We start from the raw sequence: 26654 nt of genomic DNA, 5'->3' as shown, positions 1-26654 counted from the left end.
TTCTTTTCTTTTGCTTGATCAAATCTGCCATTACCTCTTGAGAATTTTTCAGTTCATTTATTGTATTCTTCAACTCTAGAATCTTTGGTTCTTTATATGTATATTTTTTGATATTCTCATTTGTTCACGCATCATGATTTCATCTAGTTTTCTCTTTGTGTTCTCTTGTAGTACTATGAGTTTCTTTAAAGCAGTTAGGCTGAATTTTTTGTCATTTAATTCGTAGAGCTCTGTTTCTTTAGGTCATTTTCTAGAGCTTTATTTTGTTCATTTGACTGGGTCATGATTCCCTGTTTTTTTATGTGCCTTATTTTTTTGTTGTTATTGATGTGGATTTTGCATTTGGAAAACAGCTTCTCTCCCAGTCTTTATGGTCTGGCTTCATAGAGGAGAAGATCACCATCATTCAGCCTAGCTAGAGATTCTTGGTACCTCTAAAACCTTTTAGGGAGTGCATCTTCTCTGGACTTGTGCTTGTAATTTCCCAATTGAAGAGGTTTATTGGTTTTTTTTCAAGAGCTTATAGTCTTTTGCCTTCTCTTGTGTCTTTCTGTAGCACTTAAGGTTCTCTGAGGCTACAGCAAGCCAGAGAACTGTCTTTTGTTTTCCCTAGGCATCCAGTCAGTGTATGCTAGTTCCATCAGTTTTCTGAGTTAGGCAAGACAGAAAGTAGTTCTTTGGGCAGCCCCCTTGAGAATGTTGGACATAATTCTTCTCTTTTTTTTTTTTTTTTCTGTTTCCAAGGGTGATGCTGCAAGTTGGGCTTTTCATCACTATTGTGAACTTGTGCCAGTTTGAGGAGGGGTTGAGGCAATTGATATGAAACAACTTTTCTTACACATTTCTGGCTGGTTTAGGCTTTGAGCTTGCCTGAGGTACTGCAACTTTCTAATTGGTTTTGGAGGTTTCCTAAAAGGTTTTGGGATCACATGTAAGTCAGAGTTTCTGTGGGGGAATCAGTTCTGGTGCTTCTTTTTTCTCCGTCCTGCTGTCCTTTCTGGTTGGCTGGTTAGTTTTTTTATCTTTGTTCAGATAGATGTAGTAATTCTACAGTTCAGTTGATAGGAATGCACCTATAGGCTCATTTATCACCTATACAAAGCTAACTTTGATGTGTATTGAATAATCTTTAGTATAAATTCAAAGTTAAGTCTTAAGAATTTTCTCACCCTAACACTGAAAGAACTCTAGGTGTTTCTCAACAATATATATAAAAGCTCTTAAGTTTTTAAATAACTCCAAGGTTTTCTCAGCTCCCTAACCTCCTAGAAAAGATTATTTTATAAGAGTGATCCAGCTATCTAGAATGCAAAATAGTCAGCCAACCAGATCTTTATCACAGAATTTACAGCATATTGCCTGATCCATGGTAGACACTCAGATGTATAATTAGTCAAGGTACAAGTTTTGTCTTGATTGTCTTTGAATCAGAAATAAAAGTCAAAGACCATATTTCATGATCATCACAGAGAATTAGTAGTTGCGCTACACTAATGCCAGCATGTACTTTGTATTCCTTTCCCTTTAGGATCTTAATTGGAGGGAGGTGGATGGATATATTTTGTATTTTGTTTATTCTTCATTCTAAAATGTCACACTGTTTTAAAAAACAAAAAGTTTCTTTAAGGTGAGTAATTTTGAATAAATATTTAGTTCTACAGTTGTGTTTACTGTATAACAAACTCTCTAGGCATTGAGATTAAAGCCTCAATAAAAGAATACTGAGGACTTATTATTACAGTAAACATATTTCTAACAGTAAAAAAATAACAATTTAAATAAAAACTTATTTTTGTGAAAACTGTATCTTATTCTATAGTTAATGGCTTGTTGCTTGGATCATGGTAATAATGAGTTCACAATTGAAATAATTTAATAATTCACTCAAATCCATTGTAATAGACCCAACCTTAAACCTGATCGTGGCTGTGTCACAGATGTTTTTTTGTCGGATCTATTTCTGTAAGGCCTAATACTATCTAGGATAACATTGGTCGTTCTTAAAATTTTTTTATGTTAAATAAAACTTTGGGGAAGGGGGTGGAGGATTTACAAAGGCAACATCCTAGAAGGAACAAAGCTGTTCTACTTTCTTTGAGGCTAGTAAGCAGTGGTTATTAGCTTTATAGACTGATTATATAAGCCTTGGGCCCTTTCTGTTTTATCTTTGGCTTCTTGATTCCTCACATCTTCATTTGACTTCATTTTCAATTAAAGCCCCTCTACTTAACATTCACATGTTCTTTTGATCTTTGCCTTTTTATCTCTTTTCATTATTCTGTACTTCCTCCACCAATAGTTCTTATGTTGCACATCACAGTTACTATTTCTTTTATGTTCTGTCGTTTTGTATTATAATTAGTCTTGTTTGCTCACTGTTCACTGATACAATCTTCACTTTCTGACAGTTGCTTTTTTTTTTTGGCCATGCCATGCAACATGCGAGATCTTAGTTCCCCGACTAGGGATCAAACCCATGCGCTCTGCGTTGGGAGCTCGGGGTCTTAGTCACTCGACTGCCAGGGAAGTCCCCTGACAGTTACTATTTTTATTTCTTCATTTTCTTCGTTCTTGTATTCATTGTTTATTTTCCAACTTCCTACTAAGTTCAATTTAAGATCATTTTCCACTTCCATCTCTTATGTTGTTGGCAGCCGTTTCAGTGGTTCTGATTCCAGTGGTTTGCCATTGGTATAGGAACATTAAACATACTTTCCTAGTATTTGTTTCCTTGACAGGCAAATTAAGTTGCTGTGCATAATGTGGTCAGAGTTTAACTCTTGTATTTATCATTATTATTATAGGGTTTTGTTTTTTTGTTTTTGTTAAGTACCGGACTGTTCCAAAAACAGAGTCGGCAAATGTGGTATTAGTACCATTGATGATGTTGACATTGGTTTTCCTTTTCCTCCCCTGATGGCTGAAACCATTTCCTCTGCCATTTGATCTGCTGTCTAAAAAGTTACAATATGGCAACAGTATTTTACCCCAGTGTTTTACTTTGAAAACTTCCAAACATGCAGGTAAATTGAAAGAATTGCACAGTTGATGCCATATGCCTGTCATCTAGATTCTACCTTTAATATTTACGGTGCTTTATCATATATCCACCCTTCTATTTATCAATCCATCTTTTTTCCCCCATACATTTCAAAGTTAATTGCTGACATCAGTACACTTCCCCCTAATGTGAAACCATTTTTAAAAGATTTCCACCAAGTTTTCTAGAGTAACTCTGGCTCTCCATATTATTATTCCACAGAACATTTATTTGTAGGACTGTCTCATTGATTCAGTCATAGAAATAAAAGAAGTCAATGGAAAGTATTACCTGTGTAAGTAATCTCAAGAGTGTTGAGAGCGCTATCACTAAATGGTTTCACTTGACTTGATAAGAAAAAATCCCTTTATAAAAAATCAGTATATTATAAAGTATAATACTTGGTTTGTTTTTTACATAGAAGAAAAGGCAGTGAGATGTGAGGAAATTATAGAAAGTTAGCCATAGCCCCTCTTGGGATGGTTTTGAATGACAGATAAGGTGTCACTAAAGGGACCCCGTTGGGAAAAGACATCTCTTCATTTCTTTCCTTTTTTCTATTTCATTTTCTTCCTCTTTTTCTCTCCTCATCTCTTCTTTATCTTTCTTTTTCCCTCTTTCCTTTCTTTTTTGAAATCATACTTGACGGAGTTATACATTTTACTGCATAAAATGATTTGCTGAGGGAAAAGAAAGAGTAGGAGGCCATGTGATTGGATGGAAGTGTCACTGGAGGGCAGAAAGCACAGTCTCTAAATTAAGAGTTGGGAAGTTTTTTCTGTAAAGGCCAGGTGGTATTTATTTTAGGCTCTGCAGGCTGTACAGTCTCTGTTAAAACTACTCAGCTCTGCTGTTGTAATATGAAAACAGCAGTAGACAATATGTAAATGAATGAGCTTGGCTGTGTTCTAGTAAGACTTTGTGGATGCTAAAATTTGAATTTCATGTAATTTTTACATGTCACAAAATGTTATTCTTATACTGACTTTTTCAACCATTTAAAATTTAAAAACCAAACAAGCTATAAAAAAATAGGTGGCATGCTAGATTTGGTCCATAACCTATGATTTGGCAACTCGATGTATAGGGTTTAATCTTGTACAGGTTATTTACCAAAATGTCATTATTAATGTACATATTCCCAATGTAGAGGCTTTTTTATGTGCTCTAAATTAGATGGGGATACAGAATTATATACAGGTAATTCAAGGTGTCACTGAAGTGAGGAAAGAAGAAAAATGCTTGGTGTGGTTGATTCCACTAATAACACGGAGGTTCTGTCTTGGCCTCCTTTCAGTCCTGTTTCATCAGTCTAGCTGCCGTTTCTAAGTCTTGGGGCAGTGAAGCAGATCAAATAGAGGGGCCTACTTTTATATTAAATCTACCCTTAGTGGTATTAAAAGCCCAAGTTTTGAGTCAAACCTGGGTTCAGATCTCTTATTAGATATGTGACTTGTTAGGTAACAGCTCTGAGCATCAGCAGAATGCAGGTTAATATAGCTAATCATAGACTTGTGAGGATGCTAATAAAAATTGTAACAATAAATGGTGGCTAACTATGTGCCATAAGTTAATGGTGCTTACTATGTGCCATGCAGTGTTCTAAGCACTTTTTATATATTAACTCATTTAATTCTCTCACAGCCATAATAATTCTGTATGCCATCATTTTTAAGATGAGGAAACTGAGACACAGGAAGTTAAGTAAACTCATTCAAGGTCACATAGTTAATAAGTGACGGAGCCAGCATGTGAACTTGGGCAATCTGGCCTCAGAGTGTGAGCTTTTAACTTCTAGGGTTTATTGTCGTCTAAAGCGAGAACATCTTGTAAGCCTAGCACGTAGGTCTTCAACAAATTATAGATATATTAAATTTACAGAATATAGTGCTACCTGTTCCTCAAGAAACTTTTGTGTTTTGTGTGATACCAGATATGCATAAATTTGAGATTCAAATTATGATTTTTCAGAAGGCATTTTACTTTTTCAATTACACATTATTTATGGGATTTTTTTTCCATAAAAGTTTTTAGTACTACTATTGTTAAGAATTATTTTGAAATGTATCACCTTCTGTAAGACAATATAGTAGAAACGACTTAGACTCTGAAGCCAGAAGACCTCTGGACTCCTGCTCTCATCCTAGTTCTGCACTTTCCTTTGTGCGACCTTGGATATGTGATTTGACTCTTTCAGTTCTGTCTCCTTTTTTGGCTGTGGACTGAAGATCATCCTCAAAGTTATGGGATTCAGATGAGATAACCTGTGTAAAAATCCCTTGCAGTGTGTCCAGTATGTTACCAGGCATTCAACAAATGATAGTTCCTTGCTCACCTCCCTATTAACAGATTTAGAACTGAAAGGAGTCTTAAAGATGGGAAACTGAGGTCCAGAGTTGTTCAGATAGTACAGCTACTTTGATTCTTAAAGCCGGTTTTCTGATTTCTCAGTCTTGTTCTGTTTTTCATGTTCACACTTGTTTATGTATTACATTCAGAAGCATTTTATGTGTATGACCGGTATTTTTTTGGTTTGTTTGTTTTTTTAGGACAATAAGAAAAATAGCTAGACTGTTTTGGTATTTTGATTTTTGAAATTAATCTTTAAAAACTCATACGGACAATTTAGTAAACCCTGAGGCCATTCAAATCACGTATATGAAGTTTTGAAACCACTAACATTTTCCCCTTTCATATTCATTAATTTTAATATATAAGTAACATGTTATAGAAAAAATAAATTGCAAACAAAATGATAGAATAATTTAAAAAACTCATTCAATCACATTATTCAGGGAGATGACTGTTGACACTGAAATAAAAATGGCTTCATATGACAGTACTTTGTAACAGACTTTTACAATTAAAAGATCAATTAGTGATCTATGCCAAATTCATATCTTGATAATTTTTGTTTATTCCATTGTGTGAATGGTTATCAGTTCATTTTAGTAATCTATTTTTGGGCATGTCAATTTTTTTCCAGGTTTTGTAGAAACAAAATTGTCCTATTATTTTCACCCAAAATGGGATCTTTGATTCATATGGTTCATCCTCTGATTCATTTTTAAGACTTTTGATAAAAGTTCATAATTTTCTTCCAGAAAGGAAATACATACTTATTTACATTCTCACTAGGGAAAGCTATTGCATTTTGGAAGAAGAATAGCAGTGTATGGTATAAACCTTATAAATTCTATATTTCTTTTTCTTCACATGTTGTCACTTAGTATTTTGCACAGTGATACATCTGAAATAGTATGTTTTAATTTTCAGGAGTGGAATTGTTTATAGCTACATATAATAAAATATCTAAGTGCGTTTTGTGGGTTTTTCTTTTTTCTCTGTTCGCATGCATTGAGTGGTAAATTTGCATGGAACATATGAAAAACAGAGCACCAGAATGAATTGAATGTGTTTGAGTTATTACTGTTTGTCACTTACCTTGATAGTTTAGAGACAGAGTCCTACTTTTGAGACAAAATTTGACTTATTAGTGTGTCCCTTATTTGTCTTCTTGTTAGTTGTTCAGTTTCTCATGATTAACAAGATGTATCTCATGATTAACAAGATGTATCTCACGATTAACAAGATGTAAACTCTAATGCCATTTGCCATTTAGTCCTACATGTTTGTGAGATCATTGTAGGAACACTTTGAGAATTAAATTAGGTAAATTATTTTTTAAATTGTTTTGATTATTTGTAGTTTTTATTCCTGTATGTCTATTTGGAAACAAAAGGAATAGCTATGAATTATGTTTTTTTGGATCCAGTAGACTACTCAAGTTATGGTGATCTCATATCATCAGTAGTAGAAGTATAGATCTTAAGAGTTGGAATAAGCCATAGAGATAGAAATGTAGTCCAGCTTCTTGCTTGATGAAATAACCCCTTCTTCAGTATCCTTCCTAGGTCTGCTAGAACAGCCATAATGGAACATTAATTCACATACTTTATGTTCACAAAGTAAGAAGAATATAAGATTTTGCTCTAAAAGGAATTTAAAATATTCCATGTTCCTATGACATGATATTAATGAGGAAGTTTAATGATACCTTTTGGGTTCAAAATTGTATGTTTTGAGCCACTTTCTTATAATATAACATAAGGTTTGGATATTTTATTTATAAATTTCTTTTTAAATCTCCCATATAGTAGATAATGGGGGGGGGGTGTCCTTCTTTGTTCCACATAGAAGTTCTGTGTTAACTATAAGTCAAATATTTACAGACTGTTGAAACAAAATGGTGATTATATAAAGGAAAGCTGGATTGATACTTTAAATAGACTCTCATTTTCTTAATGTTAATTTTTAAAGTGATAAAATACTAAAACTCTTAGTCATAAAACTTGTGATTTTCAGCTGTGGTGCTAAACAATTGAAGCACATCAAACAAGCGCCCCTCCACTGCACCCCAAACCAAAGGAAAGCATATTCTATTAAAACAATGATTTTTGACAAGCATTGGTATTCTTTATCATATGTCTTAGGAAATAAGTATCAAATATTTCACCAGTTAAAAGTTTTGTGTAAATAGTGTATCTCCATTTTCTATACCTCATCTTAATATGCAGGTTTATTACTTCAGTGCTTGACTAACTTCTGCCTTGCTGATGATCTGTTGAGCTTTGTATCTGAGAGCTCTACTAATCACTGTGCTTATTGTTTGAATGTTTGGTACAGGAAGCGAGCAGCTGCAAAACATCTAATAGAACGCTACTACCACCAGTTAACTGAGGGCTGTGGAAATGAGGCCTGCACGAATGAGTTTTGTGCTTCCTGTCCAACTTTTCGTCGTATGGATAACAATGCAGCAGCTATTAAAGCCCTTGAGCTTTATAAGATTAATGCAAAACTCTGTGATCCTCATCCCTCCAAGAAAGGAGCAAGCTCAGCTTACCTTGAAAACTCTAAAGGTGCCCCTAACAACTGCTCTGACGTGAAAATGAACAAGAAGGATGGACAAGGAGCAAGAGATGATTTTAAAGGTAAGATGTTCTATTTTTAATTGAGAATTTTGGACTGAAAACCACATTGGAGATTTTCAAAATGTGTGAGGTTGTTGCTGTTTGCTTTTTTTGTCTCATTTTGTGACCTTAGGACATGATAGTATAGTGGAATCGATTTTTTATTGTGATAGAGGACAGAACTAATAACTGAGTTAATGATTTCACTCTATTTTACTGTTCCGATGATCTCTAATTAGAAGCAGATTATATTCCCAAAAGTTCCTTTGCTAATGGATTGATGAGAAATTTTAAATATTTTCCACTAGGAAAAATGTATTAAGTAGTAGCTAATAACCTAAACTAGGCCACAAAGTCATTTAGATGTTAGAATAGCTGGACTAAATATCTGGCATGCATTTTGGAACCCGAGCACTATACAGTGGAAGTAGCAGAAAGAGGAATCAGTGATCTTTTTCTGTTTCTGAAGGCAAGGCAAAATGTTGTTAATAGTTACCTGAGAAATAATCAATTTTTCTTCCTAATGTATTCTTCCTGTATCCTGCTCACCTTCTCCCAGGCATTTGGCACACTCATACTGCCAAGAATCATTACCTAACAATGGTAGTCTTACCCAAGCCTTATTTTTCTTTCTAAATGCTCCTGTATTCCAAAACTTTTAAAACTTTTTTTCTTTTTAATAAACTTCAAGCTTTCTTTCTCCCAGTGAAGGCAAATCGGTATTAGAAACAAGTTAATCAGATTTTTGAATGACTGACAGTCCTGCCAGAGGTAATTGTATTTTAAAAGAGGAAGCTTTTTGTTTAGAATATATAGAAGTTAGATACTACCTCTGAAGTTTTCAGTAACGTCATTTGAATCAAGTTTAAATTAATTAGTGAAATGGAATTGTGTTAATAGCTTCTACTCTGTTTCCATAATAAAGCTGTTTTCATAACTTTATTGCAGCTTTATTGCATGAATATTTCTATTCCATGAATTAGCTCACACACTAGATAAATAAGTGAACGTTGTCAATATGTTAATGTGGAAGTTGCATTATACATATTTCCCCAGCAGGTGTGCACCATAAGAACAACTGTTACTGTGAATGTAGGATGTGCTGCCACAGTTGAAGGCAGCAAGCCATTTGGGGGTTATAGTATAGGATGGATGTACCCATCTTCTTTTTGGCTATGTGGTTCATTTTAGAGGTACTTATTGGGTGATTATCCCCAGTCTTTGTGTACTGTTTAAGCTCAAGTCTGTATAATTTAGCAGTTCATTGTACTTTCTTCCAATATACTACAGTCTTTCCCCCTGCCCCCTTTTTCCTGCAACACCTGTATTTACTATAGTATATTTTTACTAGGAATTATAAATATAGTAACTGCACTAGTACTTTTATTTCGAGTGTTAATTATATATGTTAGCTGTAGTTACAAAGTTTCAGGTGTTGAATAGTCTGCCCCAAACTCTTTTCGCATAAGAATTTAAGTTTAAAATTTTATAGATTAAGAGTATTTTTCAAATACACATATATCATAAAATATACAGGTATGTCATACAAAAATGTCTCATTTATTGTTTTCTCAGTAGAGTACCTCCTTTTATTGATACTCAAACGTTAATGAATGTTTATATTTCAAAATGCAATGTTTTTTAACTAATTTACATTTATGTCTGAAAAACTCAGTTTAACATTTTAAACAAAACACCATGTGAATAAAGTATTAGTACATTTTATGTAGAATTAGTAGAATGTCAGAATCACTTGAAGATGTTCTGAAGAGCATGTCATGCCAACAGAGGGTGCGTGGGTCTAGAACGCTGCTTATCTGTAAGATAAGCCATATTTACTGCATGCAAGGCAACTCTTTGTTAACAACTTTATTATTTGATGATTAGGAAACAGAATGTCCTATGTCCTAACTGGATAGTTATTTATTATAGATAGTTACTATGTTCTGGTTATATTTTAAGAAATTAGGTGTTTTTTGTTTTTGTTTTTTTTGGGGGGGCCTGGTCTCATAAGAACATATTATAATTTTTTTCCAATTAAAATAGTGCGAAATAAGCTCCCAGTTAGCAGTTTCACACTCTTCAGGAAGAGGTTACTGAAGTTTAGCAGAAGATGCCTAAATATCCTGAATAGAACAAATCTTAAGGATTCGTTCTTAAAGAGTTATGACCCATAAAAGAAGGTGTTGACAGTCTGGTAGCAAGGACCAAAGATTAGATTCGTGGTGTGATAAAACTTGGTATTTTTGTGGTTCGGTTTTTGGAAGCTGCTCATTCACTAACCATTTGCATTTTGTATTGTCTTTTACTATGAAGCAAATATAAAAGCAGAGGTAGGAATCATATTAAGAAATTTTATATGTGTTCATTACAAGTATAAGGGTCCATTTGACACAATGAAGATAGGATTATCTACATGACTCTAAAATTATCTTCTGCTTAAGTATTTGATGACAAGGCTGTCACTCTTTTGATTAAAAGGATTAAGACTTTTGTCAGTAATATTGTTTTACCAATACATCTTCTTAGAGTTAACAGACAAAATACATCATTTATTCTCTTTCCTGTAAAATAACATATCTGAATAGTTAATTCAAAATGACAAAAGCTCTTTATTTGGGGTGCTCCATTTTTATTTCTTCCACAGTTCGATAATTTTTACTGGCCTGTATGAAAAGTGGTCTCAAAATATTAGTAAACACGTTTTTTTTTTTTAAATTTGAAGGACAGTTTTATAATTTATGGAGACCTGTATAGTCTTTGCTTGGGTAATTTGAAAATGATATTAGTTGGCTTATTTTGTACATCTGCTAATAAGAATAAATGATTTTTTTTTCTACTCAAAGTATGAGTTAGTCATATTTGTCTCATTTATCAGGAAAACAAATACTCAGAAGTCCACCAGTAGGCTTCCACTTAGGTCACTGGCAGACCTGTGTCACGTACCGTCCCCAAATGCAAGTGAGGATTGGAATACTAGTGTTTAGTTTTCAGTTTCTATCACAATGGCATGTTGGGGTAAAGGTGGTGAATAGATTTGGAGTTAGCCAGCCTAAAGTGTCTGCCCAGATATATTAGAGAGCTGGAGGAAAGAGAGCAGTTTCAGAGGATCACATTTCAGATACAGAACAATTATAGCACTTGCTTTGGAGTTAGAAGTAATCACAAGAGAAAATTTAAGTTGATACAGCCATGTAAACTAAACTGCTATTAATCAGGACACAAAAGTTTTGGGGTATTTCCCAGCATTACTCAACTTTCTGTTAGTTGAGAATGAGATCTTGTGGTTGGTCATTAGACGTTTCATATACTTTTAGTAATCGGTTAGTCTTACCTGTCAAACATTTGAGTACTTTGAGTAATGCCAGACATGTTTTATAGTCATTAGGGATCACACACACACACACACACACACATGCCCAGCCACCCCCTTTCAGGGTTTTTGAATTATCTCTGCCCAGAGCATTCATTCTTTTCTTTGCTATTAGAATTGATTTGTAAAGTGAAATTTGGTTATCTTCTGTTTAAAGGCTGTTTTCACTTCTTTTATTAATGTAGTCATTTGACTACAGGATTGAAATATTTTTACTTCTGTATTTTCATTTAAAATACAATCGTTTATGCTCCTGTTTATTGTATGCAATAAATTGGTGACTATTAAAACATTTTATTTTATATCTAGTAATCTAATATTCATGCAAGTCATAACAAAAAATAGTGTTATTGGGGTATATTTCTCAGCTTTGGTAGGTGAAATTTTGTAATTATGTAGGCTTATCTCAGAAAATAAGTGAGAGAATGTAGGGTGGGTTTGGTTCTTTTTGAGTTTTTTTGATAACATCATGAGGGTGAGTGCATTATATCTAAACTAATTTTAATTTTAAAATTGTTAGTTTTTTTCTTCTTCTTCTTCTTTTTTTTTTTTTTTTTAGCTGAAACTCATGGTAAGTGCCCGGGAGTTTTATGATATGAGGTGTTAAATCAACACATTGCCTGTTGTATGATGTTCCCAAGCATTGGGATTTACTACTCTTTGAGTTTGAATGTTTTACATTGTTTTTCACTCCAATCATTGTACTCGGTAACTTCTTTGAAAAAAGTCAAACATTATGAAAGCTCATATTAAACTGCACAAAATAAATCAACATTTGAGTAAGATGAGAACTTGGAGTTTTAGAAAACAGCATGTTAAAATTCATTTTTGTGTGTGTGCTTGTATTTTCTTCTCGAGTAAGAAAAGTGAAAGAGAAGGAACACATGGAGTTTTTCTTTCTTTTTCTAATGTATTTCATGCAGTGGCACTCACCTTAAGCACTCATGCATTCTGTAACCTCCAAACTTACTCTGTTCCTCTTAAGGGAGTATATGTATAGATTTAAATTTTGTTGTTAAAGAGAATGGGAGGTATAGGTTTATCTCGTTTTGTCTGAAAGTGAATAATAACGAATGTAAAAAGTCTAATGGCAAAAGCTGACAGTGGAGGCCTAAGCCACTATATTTAAAGACAGATATGAGAAGGAAGTAAAATGAATTCCAGCAAACTGCAACAAACTCTTTCACCGCTGCAACTGCCCATGGCTCCAGAGATTTTTATCTCAAAAAGTCCTTGAAGTATTCTCTTCTTTGTTTCTTCTGTGATTTCATTAGAATTTTAATTTGTTAACATTATGGTAACTCTGAAAATGTGTAATAAGTTGATATTCAGTCTGGCCTTTCAGGGCCTCCTGTCATTTTTGCCTTTTATGATGTTATTTCTTTATGGGGAAGAATGGATATAATAGAAAATCATAATAAAACTCCCATGGATTTAAATACTACAAGCTGCAAAAACAGTGGTAATATATCAGCTTAGGGGGAGATGGTCATTACTTGTATTTTAAAAACTCTGAAGGCAAGATGGAGAAAATGAAAGGCTTCTCTACTTGTAAGGATCAGCTAGAATACAATATTAAGTAGACCCCAGAAAGAATACTAGCTTATTACAAACAGTGGAAATTTGTTTCTAGCTCATCTAACAGCCATAATATTTTAGATTGGCAGAGAGTTCTGGTTCATGCAGTCATTCAGAGTTGCAGCTGTAATGGCACTATCTTTAACACGATTTTCAGAACCATCCTGGAAGCATCATCCCATTAGCCAGAAGGAGAAAAGCATTAGCCTGAAAGTAGCACTTATCTCAAAAAGCTGGGAAAGCTGGAGAATGTGTCCAACTCTGTGCCCAGGAAGGAGAGGAAACAGATTTTGGTGACTACGTAGTAGTCTGTTTCACTTGTCTGCTCATAAGTTGTCTTCTTCCTATCCTATTGTTTTCACTGCTTTGTAACTATTTCCTGTCACTGTGTAAGATTTATTCCAACCTGGCTGCAGATGGCAGTGTCTGTCAACTTCAGAGCTTATGGGAAATGATACATTAATCCTTCTCGGTCACCCACAGAATGGCCACCCTGAAAAAAAAACTTAAGACTCAGAAAGGAAGACTCAGAAAGGAACTAGTCTGGTTTTAGGACAAGGGCTATTTCCAAAAGAGGACTCTGAAGAAATCTTTCTTAAAACCTTGCCTTCCTAGTCTTTTGAAAGCAGAGTAGTGAAATAAGAAAGAAACCTCTCAGAAAAATAGTGGTGTTTCTGCTCTAAAATAAAGCGAAGTTGTAAGCGGTATATTGTGATGAGTCGGCACATCATATCTTGGTTCATATTTACAGTTAAAACTGCCCGTTAATATATACCATCATTGTGAAAAGAGCTTGAGCTCATTAAAAGCTATATATAAGAATATATATAAAATATAAAAGAATGAGTAAAGTTGTTAGTAGTACATTGAAAAAAATAAGTAAGCATATTTTGTTGGTTGAACCTAAGTATTAAGATACTTTTTAAAAGAGTTGTAAATCATAAATGGTATTTATTGCAACATGTTTGGTGATTTTATTTTTCACTAGAACTTATTTAAAGAAAGCAAACATACATATATATTATGAAAATAAATGTTCTCTTTTTTCCTAATTTTCTAGATGTGACTTACCTAACAGAAGAGACGGTATATGAAATTCTAGAATTATGTAGAGAGAGGGAGGATTATTCCCCTTTAATTCGTGTTATTGGAAGAGTTTTTTCTAGTGCTGAGGCATTGGTGCAAAGCTTTCGGAAAGTCAAACAACACACCAAGGAAGAACTGAAATCTCTTCAAGGAAAGGATGAAGACAAAGATGAAGATGAAAAGGAAAAAGCTGCATGTTCTGCTGCAGCTATGGAAGAAGATTCAGAAGCATCTTCCTCAAGGATAAGTGATAGCTCACAAGGAGATAACAACTTACAAAAATTAGGTCCTGATGATGTGTCTGTGGATATTGAGGCCATTAGAAGGGTCTACACCAGATTGCTCTCTAATGAAAAAATAGAAACTGCCTTTCTCAATGCACTTGTGTATTTGTCACCTAATGTGGAATGTGACTTGACATATCACAATGTATACTCCCGAGATCCTAATTATCTGAATTTATTCATTATTGTCATGGAGAATAGAAATCTCCACAGTCCTGAATATCTGGAAATGGCTTTGCCACTGTTTTGCAAAGCAATGAGTAAGCTACCCCTTGCAGCCCAAGGAAAACTGGTCAGACTGTGGTCTAAATACAGTGCAGACCAGATTCGGAGAATGATGGAAACGTTTCAGCAACTTATTACATACAAAGTCATAAGCACTGACTTTAACAATCGAAATCTAGTGAACGATGATGATGCTATTGTTGCTGCTTCCAAGTGCTTGAAAATGGTTTACTATGCAAATGTAGTGGGAGGGGAAGTGGACACAAATCATAATGAAGAAGATGATGAAGAGCCCATTCCTGAGTCCAGTGAATTGACACTTCAGGAGCTATTGGGAGAAGAAAGAAGGAACAAGAAAGGTCCTCGAGTGGACCCACTAGAAACTGAACTTGCTGTTAAAACTCTGGATTGTCGAAAACCACTTATCCCTTTTGAAGAGTTTATTAATGAACCACTGAATGATGTTCTAGAAATGGATAAAGATTATACTTTTTTCAAAGTAGAAACAGAGAACAAATTCTCTTTTATGACATGTCCCTTTATATTGAATGCTGTCACAAAGAATTTGGGATTGTATTATGACAATAGAATTCGCATGTACAGTGAACGAAGAATCACTGTTCTCTACAGCTTAGTTCAAGGACAGCAGTTGAATCCATATTTGAGACTCAAAGTCAGACGTGACCATATCATAGATGATGCACTCGTCCGGGTAAGTTGGGCTACTGTTTAAAAATTAGTACTAGATTGAATACCTAATGATGGGGAGACTGTGATACAGTTCAGTGAATTCATTTTATAAGTGACTCTTTGGGGGGAAAATGTATGTATATGATTATATAGTATAGGAACACGTGGACTTTTTTATTGTAAATGTAAGTACTATATTTTTGTTGCTCCTGTCCAAGTTCATAAATGTTCCACAAAATATTGATTGTCTTGTGTCATGATCACTCTCTCTTTGAAAAAGAATAAATTTTCTAAATTTTGACAACTAACCCCAAAGTTTTGTCATTCAGAAGAGAAGTGGATGTTGCAGAGCACAGAAACAAGGGGGTTGTGGAGATACCCAATAATAAGTGAATGTCAAGTCTTAATGGGGAGAAATGGTAGAATAAAACCACACCATGAAATAATAAGTGGTGTCTAAAAATGCCATACTGTGAAGTTGAGTATTGCATTATTGTGAGGTTAATGAAGTGACCCGGGCAGGTGGTGCATGCTGCTGGTAGGAGTTCCTTCAGGGTCACTCAGAAGGTCCCTGTTTGGCACTGCCTGATGGTGGTAGTTTCTTCCTACTTACATATACATATGGACTACACTGGGCCTTGGAGTTGGTTGGAACTTCTGGGAAAACAGCAACTATTCCAGGAATCTTGTAATTAATGGTGCCTGTATTATCAACACAATCCAGGGAGACTGAACTGGGAGAATACTGAGAACACAGGTACCCACCTTCTAGCTCCCTGTTTCTCCAGATGGGTTGCTTTTTGTTCACTCCTTCCCTCCACAGAAAATAAGAATTTTAGTGCCCCCATTTAAGAATGTAAGCCTGGCCAGAAGACAGAAACCAATTGCCAATCACATTGTACCAACATTTACATTTGTTATAGGGTTCTTTATCACAGGATTTTATTGTATTTATAATATTAGATGTACCTGGCATTGCTAGTTCTTTTTCATCAACTTCAAGTAAAATTTAATGGCAACTAAAATTAAGATATAGTCAGTCTTCTATACTAATAAAGGAAAAGAACCCATGACACAGATAGCTAGAAAGTAATGAAATTTATTTCAAAATATATTTTAGTTTTAGAATGGATTTGTCTAAATCTGAGAATTTATAAAACTAAACCAGTGGAAAAAGTTGTTTGACATCTTAGAAATTTAAAAGTTGCAGAGGTTCTGTGCTGCTTTTCTTTGTTACCTTTTTTTTTTTTTTTTTTTAATACCAAATAGGTTTCTAATGTTGAAAAAAGATTCTTCATTATTTAAGCAACTCAGGCAATTTTTCACCGGAGACAGAAAGGGGCAGTAGTTGCTTGGAGTAATTATCATTGCTTACTTGCTTTCTGGTGCCCTTTTAATTTTACTTTAGTAGTTTTGAGCTACATGAATAACTACTGACTTAATATACTTAATAACTGATCATCACACAGCCAGCAACTTATTTTCCATAGTTTAGCAGAATGATAGGGTATTGTATAGGGGTGTGATGATATTTTATGGAAAGCATGTTGAGGTCTATCTTATGAATTTCCGTTGTTAGAGCAGAACTGCAAATCCCCAAACTACACATTTTATCTTTGTCTTCTTGGGTTAGGATCTTTTCATCTGTTTCCAGCAAAAGCTGTACCTGGCCTTTAAAAACAATGAAATTACTCTCTGTAACATTCAATCCAGAGTTTTAAAAAATTGTCTACCTTACTTAGCTGCCTTCTCAGAAATCTACTGAGCCTTACTGTCTTCCCCCACAGCATCCCATTTTCCCCCCCTAGTAAAGCAAGACTAAGAACCTACAAAAGTTTAGGTGCTTATTGTATACTTACTTTATTCTGTTTTAAAAATTATCCTCTAGAATTTTGAGGAAACAACCATTTTAGTTTATAAGGATGTCCTTTGAGCAAGTGTTAGGGTAAAGTTAACTGTGAGCTTTTAAATTATGCTAACAAATTGTTTTTTTAGTGAGTTCAGCTTAATTATGTCAAAGCTAAATATTATCAATTGACCTATTATAAATTAGGATTCACTAGATAATATCTGTACTTGAATATTACCACTTCAGAAACCCTTTGTGTGAGGTAGTTTGCTAAGCAATAGAGATGTAAAGATGAATCATGACCACTGAGGAGCTTCTTAGGGGTACACATTAAGCAGATTTTACTGCTAACTTTCTTCCTCCCTTCGCGTCCCTAACTCCCTTCCTCCCCCCTCCCTCCCTCCCCTTCTTTCCTTCTTTAATAACACAGTGTGAAAAGGTTAAAAATAAAAAGCATCAAAATAGGTCTTGGAAGTCAAATTGATAATCTGCCAATTTTTTTGGAAACATTCATAGCAGATGATGATCATGATAAAGTTATAGTGTTTTAATAACAAAAAGTAGTTTAAGGTGATCCTCTCAGGTACACTCTCAGAAGTACTGATGGATTTTCAACATCTTATTCCCCAATAAGATCTACTTTGCCTTTTTTAAGCCTCATCTTTTTATATCACAGTTTGACAAACGAAATAAACCTATTGACCACTTTCTTATGACCTGCTAATTTTGAACTACAGAGTAGGGTCAGGAAGAGAAGAGGAAATGAGAAACTTTGTGGTGTGCTCAATATTAATAATTAAATAATCAAGGTTATATAGGGCCTTAGACTTTAAGAGCTAAAAGGAGCCTTGGAGCTCATCTACTCGTTGGTTTATAAATGAGGCCTGGAAGATAGTGACTATTTCCTGGAAAATATGGCACTCTTGAGTATTTCTATTGGGTCTTATTTTTCAGTTATTAATTGTAAGACTGACTAGCTTGGAGGGAGTGGTAGTAAATTAATGATTATAGATTTTTTTTATTTAAAGAAAAATACATTCCTTGCTTTCATGTACCATATAATTCAAACCAGAGTAGCAAATTGTTTCCTAACTGGAGTTTTTAGAGGAACTGTTTTTGATGACAATAAGAGTATTAGTGTTTACAATATTTTATCAAACCTAAGATATCTTCACTGGTTGTAGGACACACTATTATTTTATTACAGCTAAAAAGAACAAATGCTGCCAATTTAGTTTTGAGATGCTGTCAATTTTATGTTATATCCTGATTTCAGAGATGTTAAAATATGAAAACAGAAAAGCAAATTTTAAAAATCAATGAAATATATGTTATCTTTCCACAAATAGATATCAGAATCGTTTAAAAACTACCCCTACACCTTTAAATTACTGGAATATTTCTCCCTACGACTTATTTTTACTGCTTTTTGTTGTTCCGTAGGAAATAGTACAGTGATAAACGGGCTCAGAACTCAGCTTTCATTTGAATGAGAACGATCCTAATGCGATGAGGTTTTTACAGTATTTTGCTAATAACATTTATCTATTTGTATGTTCTTTTAAATTATCTTTTAGATAATTTGTCATTTTTTTCTTAGACAAAGCATCTTCAAGGGAAGAAGATGTAAAAAAATTTTTTTTAATTACCTTTTATGTTAGGAAATTGAGTTGAGGGTATGAGTATTTTGGAAGACAGTATTGCTGTCTGTGAGGTGCCCCAAACTGCCTTCGCATCTGAATGAGAGATTTGTTTAAAAAAAAAAAAAATCCTAAATTCTACCCACTAGAGATTCAGATTAGGAGCTCTCATGTATAGCCTAGGAATATATATTTCTGTTAGTAACCCCAGGTATTCTGATAAAGCCAGACTGGAAACCAGTATTTGGGAGATGGCTGTTGGTACAGTTTACATATACATATTTATTGAGGCCATTTTTATATACAATTACATGTTTAGGAACTGGTAGGCTTTAAGAGAGTGATGAGGATTGTAGGCATAGGGGTAAGGGGTGATGGTGGTATGAGACTTGGTTCAGATTAGTCAGGGAGTCCTAGAATTTTGAGTAGAGATCTAAAGACCAAAAGAAATGGCTAAGATGTAGAATTGGATAGGAAAGTGCAAAAATAAGAACTAGAACATATTAAAGGTGATAGGTACAAATGCAAGCCCTACTGCCAAGAGGTTATGCTCAGTCTCTTCTAAAAATCACTCAATCATTTATTTCTGGGCCCTGCTATACTAATACTGTCTAACCCAGTCCCCAGCATTTTCCTTGATAGACACCCTTAGTTATTATTGAAACAAAACTTGATTCTTTTACTTGTCAATTGACCTACAGTGCTTTAGGAGTAAGATTATTCTGTGCTCCTTTAGGTAGGTATGTTTAATTGTATCTTCTACATTCACTATATTGTGCTTAATGCAATGGCCATTGCAGTTTCTTAAGATTTATTCTAATTGAATTGAAGAACTTCATACCTGATTTATGTCCTTTAAGTAGAGCAAGAGAGTGAAGTAGATCTACATAGATTCATCGTAAAATAATTTAAAACAATGAAACTTGTCAAACTCCTTAGTTGTTACATGTGAGGAAAATGAAACTCAGATTCTGACCTACAGAAATTAATAACAGAATTGGAAGTAGAACTCAGGGTTCCTGGTCTCACAGGCAGATGTGAGTATATGATTTGGCTGTTACCCAGACATCTAAACTTTATATTTAAGATAAACAACTTTTCCTCATCTCTTTATAGAGAAATGAAAAAACTAAATATATCCAGGTAATCTAAAAATCTCATTCTAGTCAATAGTTTTAATGTACTCACTAGCAAAGTGTTTAAACGTAGATTCTAGTAAGTTGACTGAAGTAGTTTAAGCCAGCCATTCTTACGGATCCTAAGTATTCTTAAGTATTAGAGAGGTCTATTTTATCTGAATACTACTACTTCTACTTAAATATCCATACCATTAAGGAATTTTTTTTTCGACTATGAATCAGGATACATTTGACATAATCTGTCTTTTGCCAGTCTCCATATTAAATTAATACAAAGTGTACCCTACTTTAAGAAAACCTATATGTAAAAATCCAGGTCTATGTACTAATAAATGAATTTAATTAAAGGATGCATGCAAATTCTCCTTTTAAAGACTGTTCATTGACATATTCTTCCAATTTCCAAATATTCTCCTGCCTTCAAGATAGCTTTTGATTAAAAAAATTCAATTTTAAATGGTATGTGTCTATTACATAAAGTGATATACCTTTACTATTTAATTCTTAAGTCTTCTCTAATTGAACAGTGAATTAGAAGTGCTTGTTTTTAAGAAAAAATAAATGCAGTCCGTTAATAATGGCCTTTGTCAAAATAATTATTGCTAAGTTTTGTTATGTGTTTGTCACCACAAAAGTAAGTTTTGTAAAAGATAGGCTACTGATGTCATAAATTATACCATAATTTATAGAACCACGTAGTATATCTGAGAATGATAATCTAAAATTAATAATGGGAAATTTTCACCCACGGAATTCAGTTTCAGTCTATTTTTCAAATCATTCTTTCTACAAATATTTACATTTGAATATGTCCTTATTCTAAAAATAATATATATTTATTGTAAAAAAAAAGATTGAAACATACAGAAGAGCATAACAATGAAAATCACTCAATATTTTAAAAAAGATTGTTGCTAGTCATTGAGGAGAGGCAGTAAAGCATAGTAAAGAGCTTGCTGCCTGGACTAGAATTTCTGTTCTACCATTTACTGACTGACTTGAGCAAGTTTATGAATCTCATTACTTCAGGGTATGCATCTGTAAAATAGGGTTAATAATATTACCGACCTGATAAGATTCTTATGAAAATTAAATGAGTTGATACGTGTAAAGTGTCCTGGCATATTAAGTGCTATATATTGTTTTGTTGTTAATACCGGAATGTTTTTGTTCCGTTATAGCTGAGTCGTTAAATTTTCAGCCAAGCCTGAAAAAAATTTGAGAGCCAATAAAATAAAAGTAATAATAAGAGCTAGTATTTATAAAGAATTGTTGTGCAGGGAATTCATCTGTGCTTCACATACATTAACTTATTGATATATTTTTATGCTCATTTTACAGATGAAACTAAAACAGATAAAGTGACTTGTTTATAATTATCATAATAATAGAACATATTGCATTCAATTCTTTTGGCATTCAAGGCGTGGAGTGGAGTGAAGATTGGTGGGAATGGACAGACATGTAACATTTTATTAAGAGTGAAGATAAATTTGCTTCACTTGTGATATGAAGTGTCTTACGTGGAGCTAAGACTAGAACACAGGGCCTCTGAATCCTTTAGAAACTACACCAAATCCTTTAAAAAGTATCAGTCACATTGACACAGAGTCAGCTCTCAGTTATGAATGTTAGTGAGGAAGAGATACAGGACACATAAATAACAGAAAATTATTTTTTCCACCTTGGAATAGCTGTACCTGATAGAAGCCGGTTTGTCTTTGTGTTGTAAGGGTGTACATAAACATTGATGTACATTTCTATAACACCTAGGCAGGTGGAAGCTGGGAGAAGGAATTAGCAATGTGTTTCATGGCAATACGGGATATTGGCCTGATGGGTAAACCACATTTGAGCTAAGATGATAATTCTGACTTAGTCCTTGGAATTCTTTATAGCCAGTGACTTGAAACAGGTTTCCAACTGGAACTATTTTTTTTCCCCTAAGTTATTTCCAAAATTTGAGACTAGGCTATAAAATCAAATTGAGAATTTTTTGTTCAAAGAGCAGAGGTGTTTTAAAAGTTAACGATATGATGTGTTATCTTAACAATATCACCCACTCTAGAACTCTTTCTCATACATTCTTTCTTATTAAGCCTTCACAACTTTGCAGTGTGAAGAATACCATCCTATTTTTTTTCCCCCTTTGCAGATGAGGAAACAGGTTCAACTGAGTTCCTTGCTAAAGTTTAAAGGTTAAAAATTATGTTAAGTGACAGTTGGGACTAATACAGAGTATTTGACTCAATCTTTCCACAGCGACACTGTCTCAAAAATAAATTATCTTAATACAACTTGGCATAAAAATGATTTTGCAAATGGTAGATACCACTGTTGTACGGGATAGACATTCCTTAAAGCTAAAGATTCTAAATTCACAGAATCATAGAATCCAAAAGTCGAAGATATCCAGGAGATCATTTTGGCCTTTGTTCAAATGTTTTTGATTGCAACCCCTAGTAAGAGATATTTTACATAGCATTCCAGTACTCATGTGCATATCTGCCTGTACATATAATTGAAGCAAAAGTTTCACAGAACAGTAGGTGCCAGTACTATGTGGAATGCACTCTGATTTTTTCCCTTATTTGGTTTGCATTAAATGGATTGGACTACCCGCTAATGAATTGCAGTTGGCAGCTTTAAGAACATTGATCTAGGGCAACTGACCTGAATCATGAATTTGTGAGATTTTATTTTTTATAGACACACTAGAATGTACAAAATAGTGTGTTACTTAAAGTAATTACTTTAGGACTGACTATAGTACACTTACTCTGATGATGTTTGCATTGCTCAAAACCATTTTAAAGATTCTAGTTGGAATAGTTGCAAAAACCTGAACACCCTTAAATATATTCTGTTTTGGCAGATTTAAAGTCACTTTAGCAAATAAGGTGGATGATCAGTCAGGCATGCTGTTATTAAATTTCCGACACATAAGACAACAAATTGCAGTATAAATATTTCACGTTAGAATACAGTGTTGATTTTATGATTAATCTCAATAACTGAGTGCAATCATTATATTATTCTATAGATACAAAAAGTATTTGGTAAAGATTTACAGTTGAAGAAATGTTGAAACTGGGGTTTGATAATTTAGTAAGAAGTTAAGAGTAAGGATATAAGCAAGTATATGTCTCATCTGCTTTCAAAAAAAAGTGGATATAAATTATGTTCTAATCCATTAAAATGGTAATTTGTACCTAAGGTGCTATTAGGAGACCATAAACTGCTTCCCTAAATGTATTTTTCTTAATTGAAATTGTTTTATTTATGGTTTAATAGATATTAAGACTTAATTCTTGAGCTTCTATTCTAGTAAACATAAAGAACTACAAGTGAACAGTTTTGAAGTCAAACTTCTATATGCCGTTGTTTTTCCTGAAATAATTTGAGTAGTTACTTAAGGCATTTTTGTTATCTTGACCTTTTTCCATGTCCTAATCTTACTGCCCAGGTTTGTTATATACATAATTACAGAAAACCTAATTCTAATTTTCTACTGTATGTTAATTTCATGACAGATCAGTAGTTAGAAAGTAACCCTTTTAGAATTCTATGCCGGTTTTTTTTCTGTCCTATTTTTCCATTATCTATGAGACTGAATCTTTGCCTTCACTGGCTTTTTACCAGTTTGCTTCCTGTTTCCATTTAAAATATATCAAAAACGTTATCTTTTATTTGCTCCCTACCCCTACACCTTATTTTTATTTTCTTTCATCCTAATACTGGCATTCACCTTTTCACTTTATCTTTTCACTCACTAGCTAGAGATGATCGCTATGGAAAATCCTGCAGACTTGAAGAAACAGTTGTATGTGGAATTTGAAGGAGAACAAGGAGTTGATGAGGGAGGTGTTTCCAAAGAATTTTTTCAGCTGGTTGTGGAGGAAATCTTCAATCCAGATATTGGTAAATATTTTAGTGATGTGATCATGGTGTCATATCTTTTTGAATTAAGAATTTATTTACCTAGGTTTATAAATATTTTCAGTTATGAAGAGCAACAGAAGGAGATTTTGGTATGGATTACCTAGAGTCACAGATAATGACTGAATTTGTGGACTTCGGGGATTGATCCTGCATCACTCATTTATTCAAGTTCTTATTTAGATAACTTAGACAAATATTTTATTTTTTATTTTTTGGCCACATTGGGTCTTTGTTGCTGCGCATGGGCTTTCCTCTAGTTGCGGCGAGTGGGGGCTACTCTTTGTTGCGGTGCGCGGGCTTTTCATTACGGTGGCTTCTCTTGTTGCGGAGCATGTGCTCTCGGTGCGTGGGCTTCAGTAGTTGCAACATGCAGGCTCAGTAGTTGTGGCACGCAGGCTCAGTAGTTGTGGCTCACAGGCTGTAGAGCGCAGGCTCAGTAGTTGTGGCACATGGGCTTAGTTGCTCCACGGCATGTGGGATCTTCCCGGACCAGGGATTGAACCCATGTCCCCTGCATTGACAGGTAGATTTTTAACCACTGTGCCGCCAGGGAAGCCCCTGGAAGGTGGATTCTTAACCACTGGACCACCAGGGAAGTCTGACCCATAGCATTTCTGAGACAAGAGTTTCATAAAATAATGGTCTGAAGACTGTTGGGAATGTCTCACAAGTGTATCATGCTCAAAGTTTGGAAACACTGGCTGATATCAAATTAATTTGGTTTATTTGCTACAGGATTTCTTGGGCTTAATATTGTAATGTTTTCCCAGACTTTTTGAACTCCAGAACCCTTCTTCCATCCTGCATCTAATAGTATTTGCTTCCCAGAAGAGTTTTCATTGAACACAGTTTGGGAAAAACTGATCTATAATATATCAGTCTAAAAGTGAAGAATTTGGGTTTCACTGATAGACAATGTAATAGACAAACTTGGCAAAGTAGGACAGGAAAAAGACAACAGCTTCTTAAGTAGTATACTATTGTATAATTCTGATCTGATTCAATTTCTACAGTATAACTACTTGATTACTGGGTTTGCTTACTTTTAAAATTGAATGCATGACAGTTATAGGAAAAGAATTTCTCAAAAGCTACCATCATAATTGTGAAGAATGTGGCAGAGAGTACTACAGATCATTTCCCTTAAGCTTTGAGAATTGAACCGGTAAAGTCTATTGATTCTCAGTATGTACAGTGAATTGACTTTTCTGTAATTGTTCTTAGTCTACTTGCAAATGAAAATAGACATTCTGAGTTCATGACTAAATATAAATAGTTAAGACTTTGTATTTTAGCTAATGTTTGTTAATCCGAAAACTATGCCATTTTGTATGTAATTCATTCAAAGTAAACCTAGACACATAGAACCATGCCCTTTTTGAGATAGAAAAGAAAATTTATGAGCTTCATAAATTTGGTAAACTTTAGCTGTAGGTTCTGATGTATCTAAAAAAGTTAAACATTAGCTATAAAGTATATTTACATTATATGCAGAAATACTTTTAAGAAAAAACATACATTAAACAGTTCCACTTGATAGTAAAACAATTAAAATGCTGACAATAGAAATATCAAAAAGGAATATTTTAGAAGAGCCACCCTTTATGGAGCTTTTCTTCCAGGAACCTGAAAATAAATGTGCCCCAAATGGTATCTCCTTGAACTTTAAGATTATTATCTTTCACACAGAAAGATGAGAGTAGTGACCTGTGTAATTTACATTCTGATTAATTTGTAATTTATTACCCTTGAGACCAAGGACATACATTTGTGATATTTCATCAAAGTTATTAATTGTAATTATTTTTAACTGTTCTGACCCTGTTAATACCATATTTATAATTAAATGAAGTTTTTAAACACTTCAGTGGGTATTGTAACTTAGGCCTGTAAAAAAAGTTGGATGTAAACTGTGAAATTCAAGTATGAATTGGATAATTTATAAAATGTTATATCATGAACATTAAATTGCATTAGAAAAATGTCTTAGTTTAATTCATGTTCTTATGATCAAGGGGACCTTTTAAATTTACCTTTATATTTAACTTAAACTGAATGTGAAAATGAAGAAACATTTTCAAAGCTTTTAAAAAACTTATAAATTGATTTATATGCTCTATTGATTTCTAAAGTTTGTTCTATTGGAACTTCCCCCTGTTTTCCAGACCTAATTCTTAAAATATTTTCATTCAGTTTCACAGTAGCAAGTGAAAAACATTTTACTAAATTAAATTGTTAATTCAATTAAAATATCATTTAACTTTTATCTTAGATATTTCTTTAAAGGGAAGGAGATAAGTCTACCTTGTTAATGGTTATTCAGTTTCCTGTTTTTAAATGAGTGATATCAAAAAGGTTTCCAAGCTTGCGTTTAAAATAGTGAAGACCATGTGAAACTGAAAGAAGACTACAAATACAAATTACTTTTGTTTTACTTATTGGCTCACAGTTAATGTGTGTATTAAATGGGTTTGGTTTTTGGGCATAATCTAAGTTTATCAAGTTTACCTGAGTTTAAGTACTTGGCATCTTTGTTAGAAAGGTGCTGGAAAAACTTCATGGAACCATTGTGCAATTTGGGGAAAACACAGACTTTTCCTTAATGAAATTCAAAATTGTTTTTTAAAACAGTATGTATGGATTGAATATGTTTTTATAAGTGAAACATTTTCAAAGTATGATTAGCCTTTTTTCCTTTTACATTTATTTTTCAACGATTGAGTGGATAAAGTGTGAATGCAGATTAACTTTTCATTTGTGTTAGTAGAAGATTAGAGAACTTGAATTTAATGAACATTTTCCCTAACTTCTTAGAAAATGCCACCAAAATGCCTTATT

At 33.7% G+C, this 26654-nt stretch overlaps 1 protein-coding gene and 1 long non-coding RNA gene across 3 annotated transcripts in view; both read left to right on the top strand.

Moving 5' to 3' along the window:
* LOC309625556 overlaps window positions 1-26654 on the top strand; it is a 303557-nt gene that overhangs the window by 119640 nt on the left and 157263 nt on the right. The gene's annotated exons all lie outside the window — the stretch shown is intronic.
* Window positions 1-26654, top strand: part of UBE3A (ubiquitin protein ligase E3A) — a 96388-nt gene that overhangs the window by 50410 nt on the left and 19324 nt on the right. For both annotated transcript variants that reach the window (XM_082385152.1, XM_082385153.1), the window contains 3 exons: window positions 7727-8031; window positions 14022-15268; window positions 23651-23795. In XM_082385152.1, coding sequence (XP_082241278.1) covers window positions 7727-8031; window positions 14022-15268; window positions 23651-23795 — 1697 coding nt within the window. The remainder of the gene's footprint in view (window positions 1-7726; window positions 8032-14021; window positions 15269-23650; window positions 23796-26654) is intronic.

This window comes from Balaenoptera borealis (assembly GCF_965194805.1).
Source record: "Balaenoptera borealis genome assembly, chromosome: 3".
Lineage (NCBI taxonomy): Eukaryota > Metazoa > Chordata > Mammalia > Artiodactyla > Balaenopteridae > Balaenoptera > Balaenoptera borealis.
Note: the sequence above shows the minus strand (reverse complement) of the source record. Positions and strands in the feature narration are given on the sequence as shown.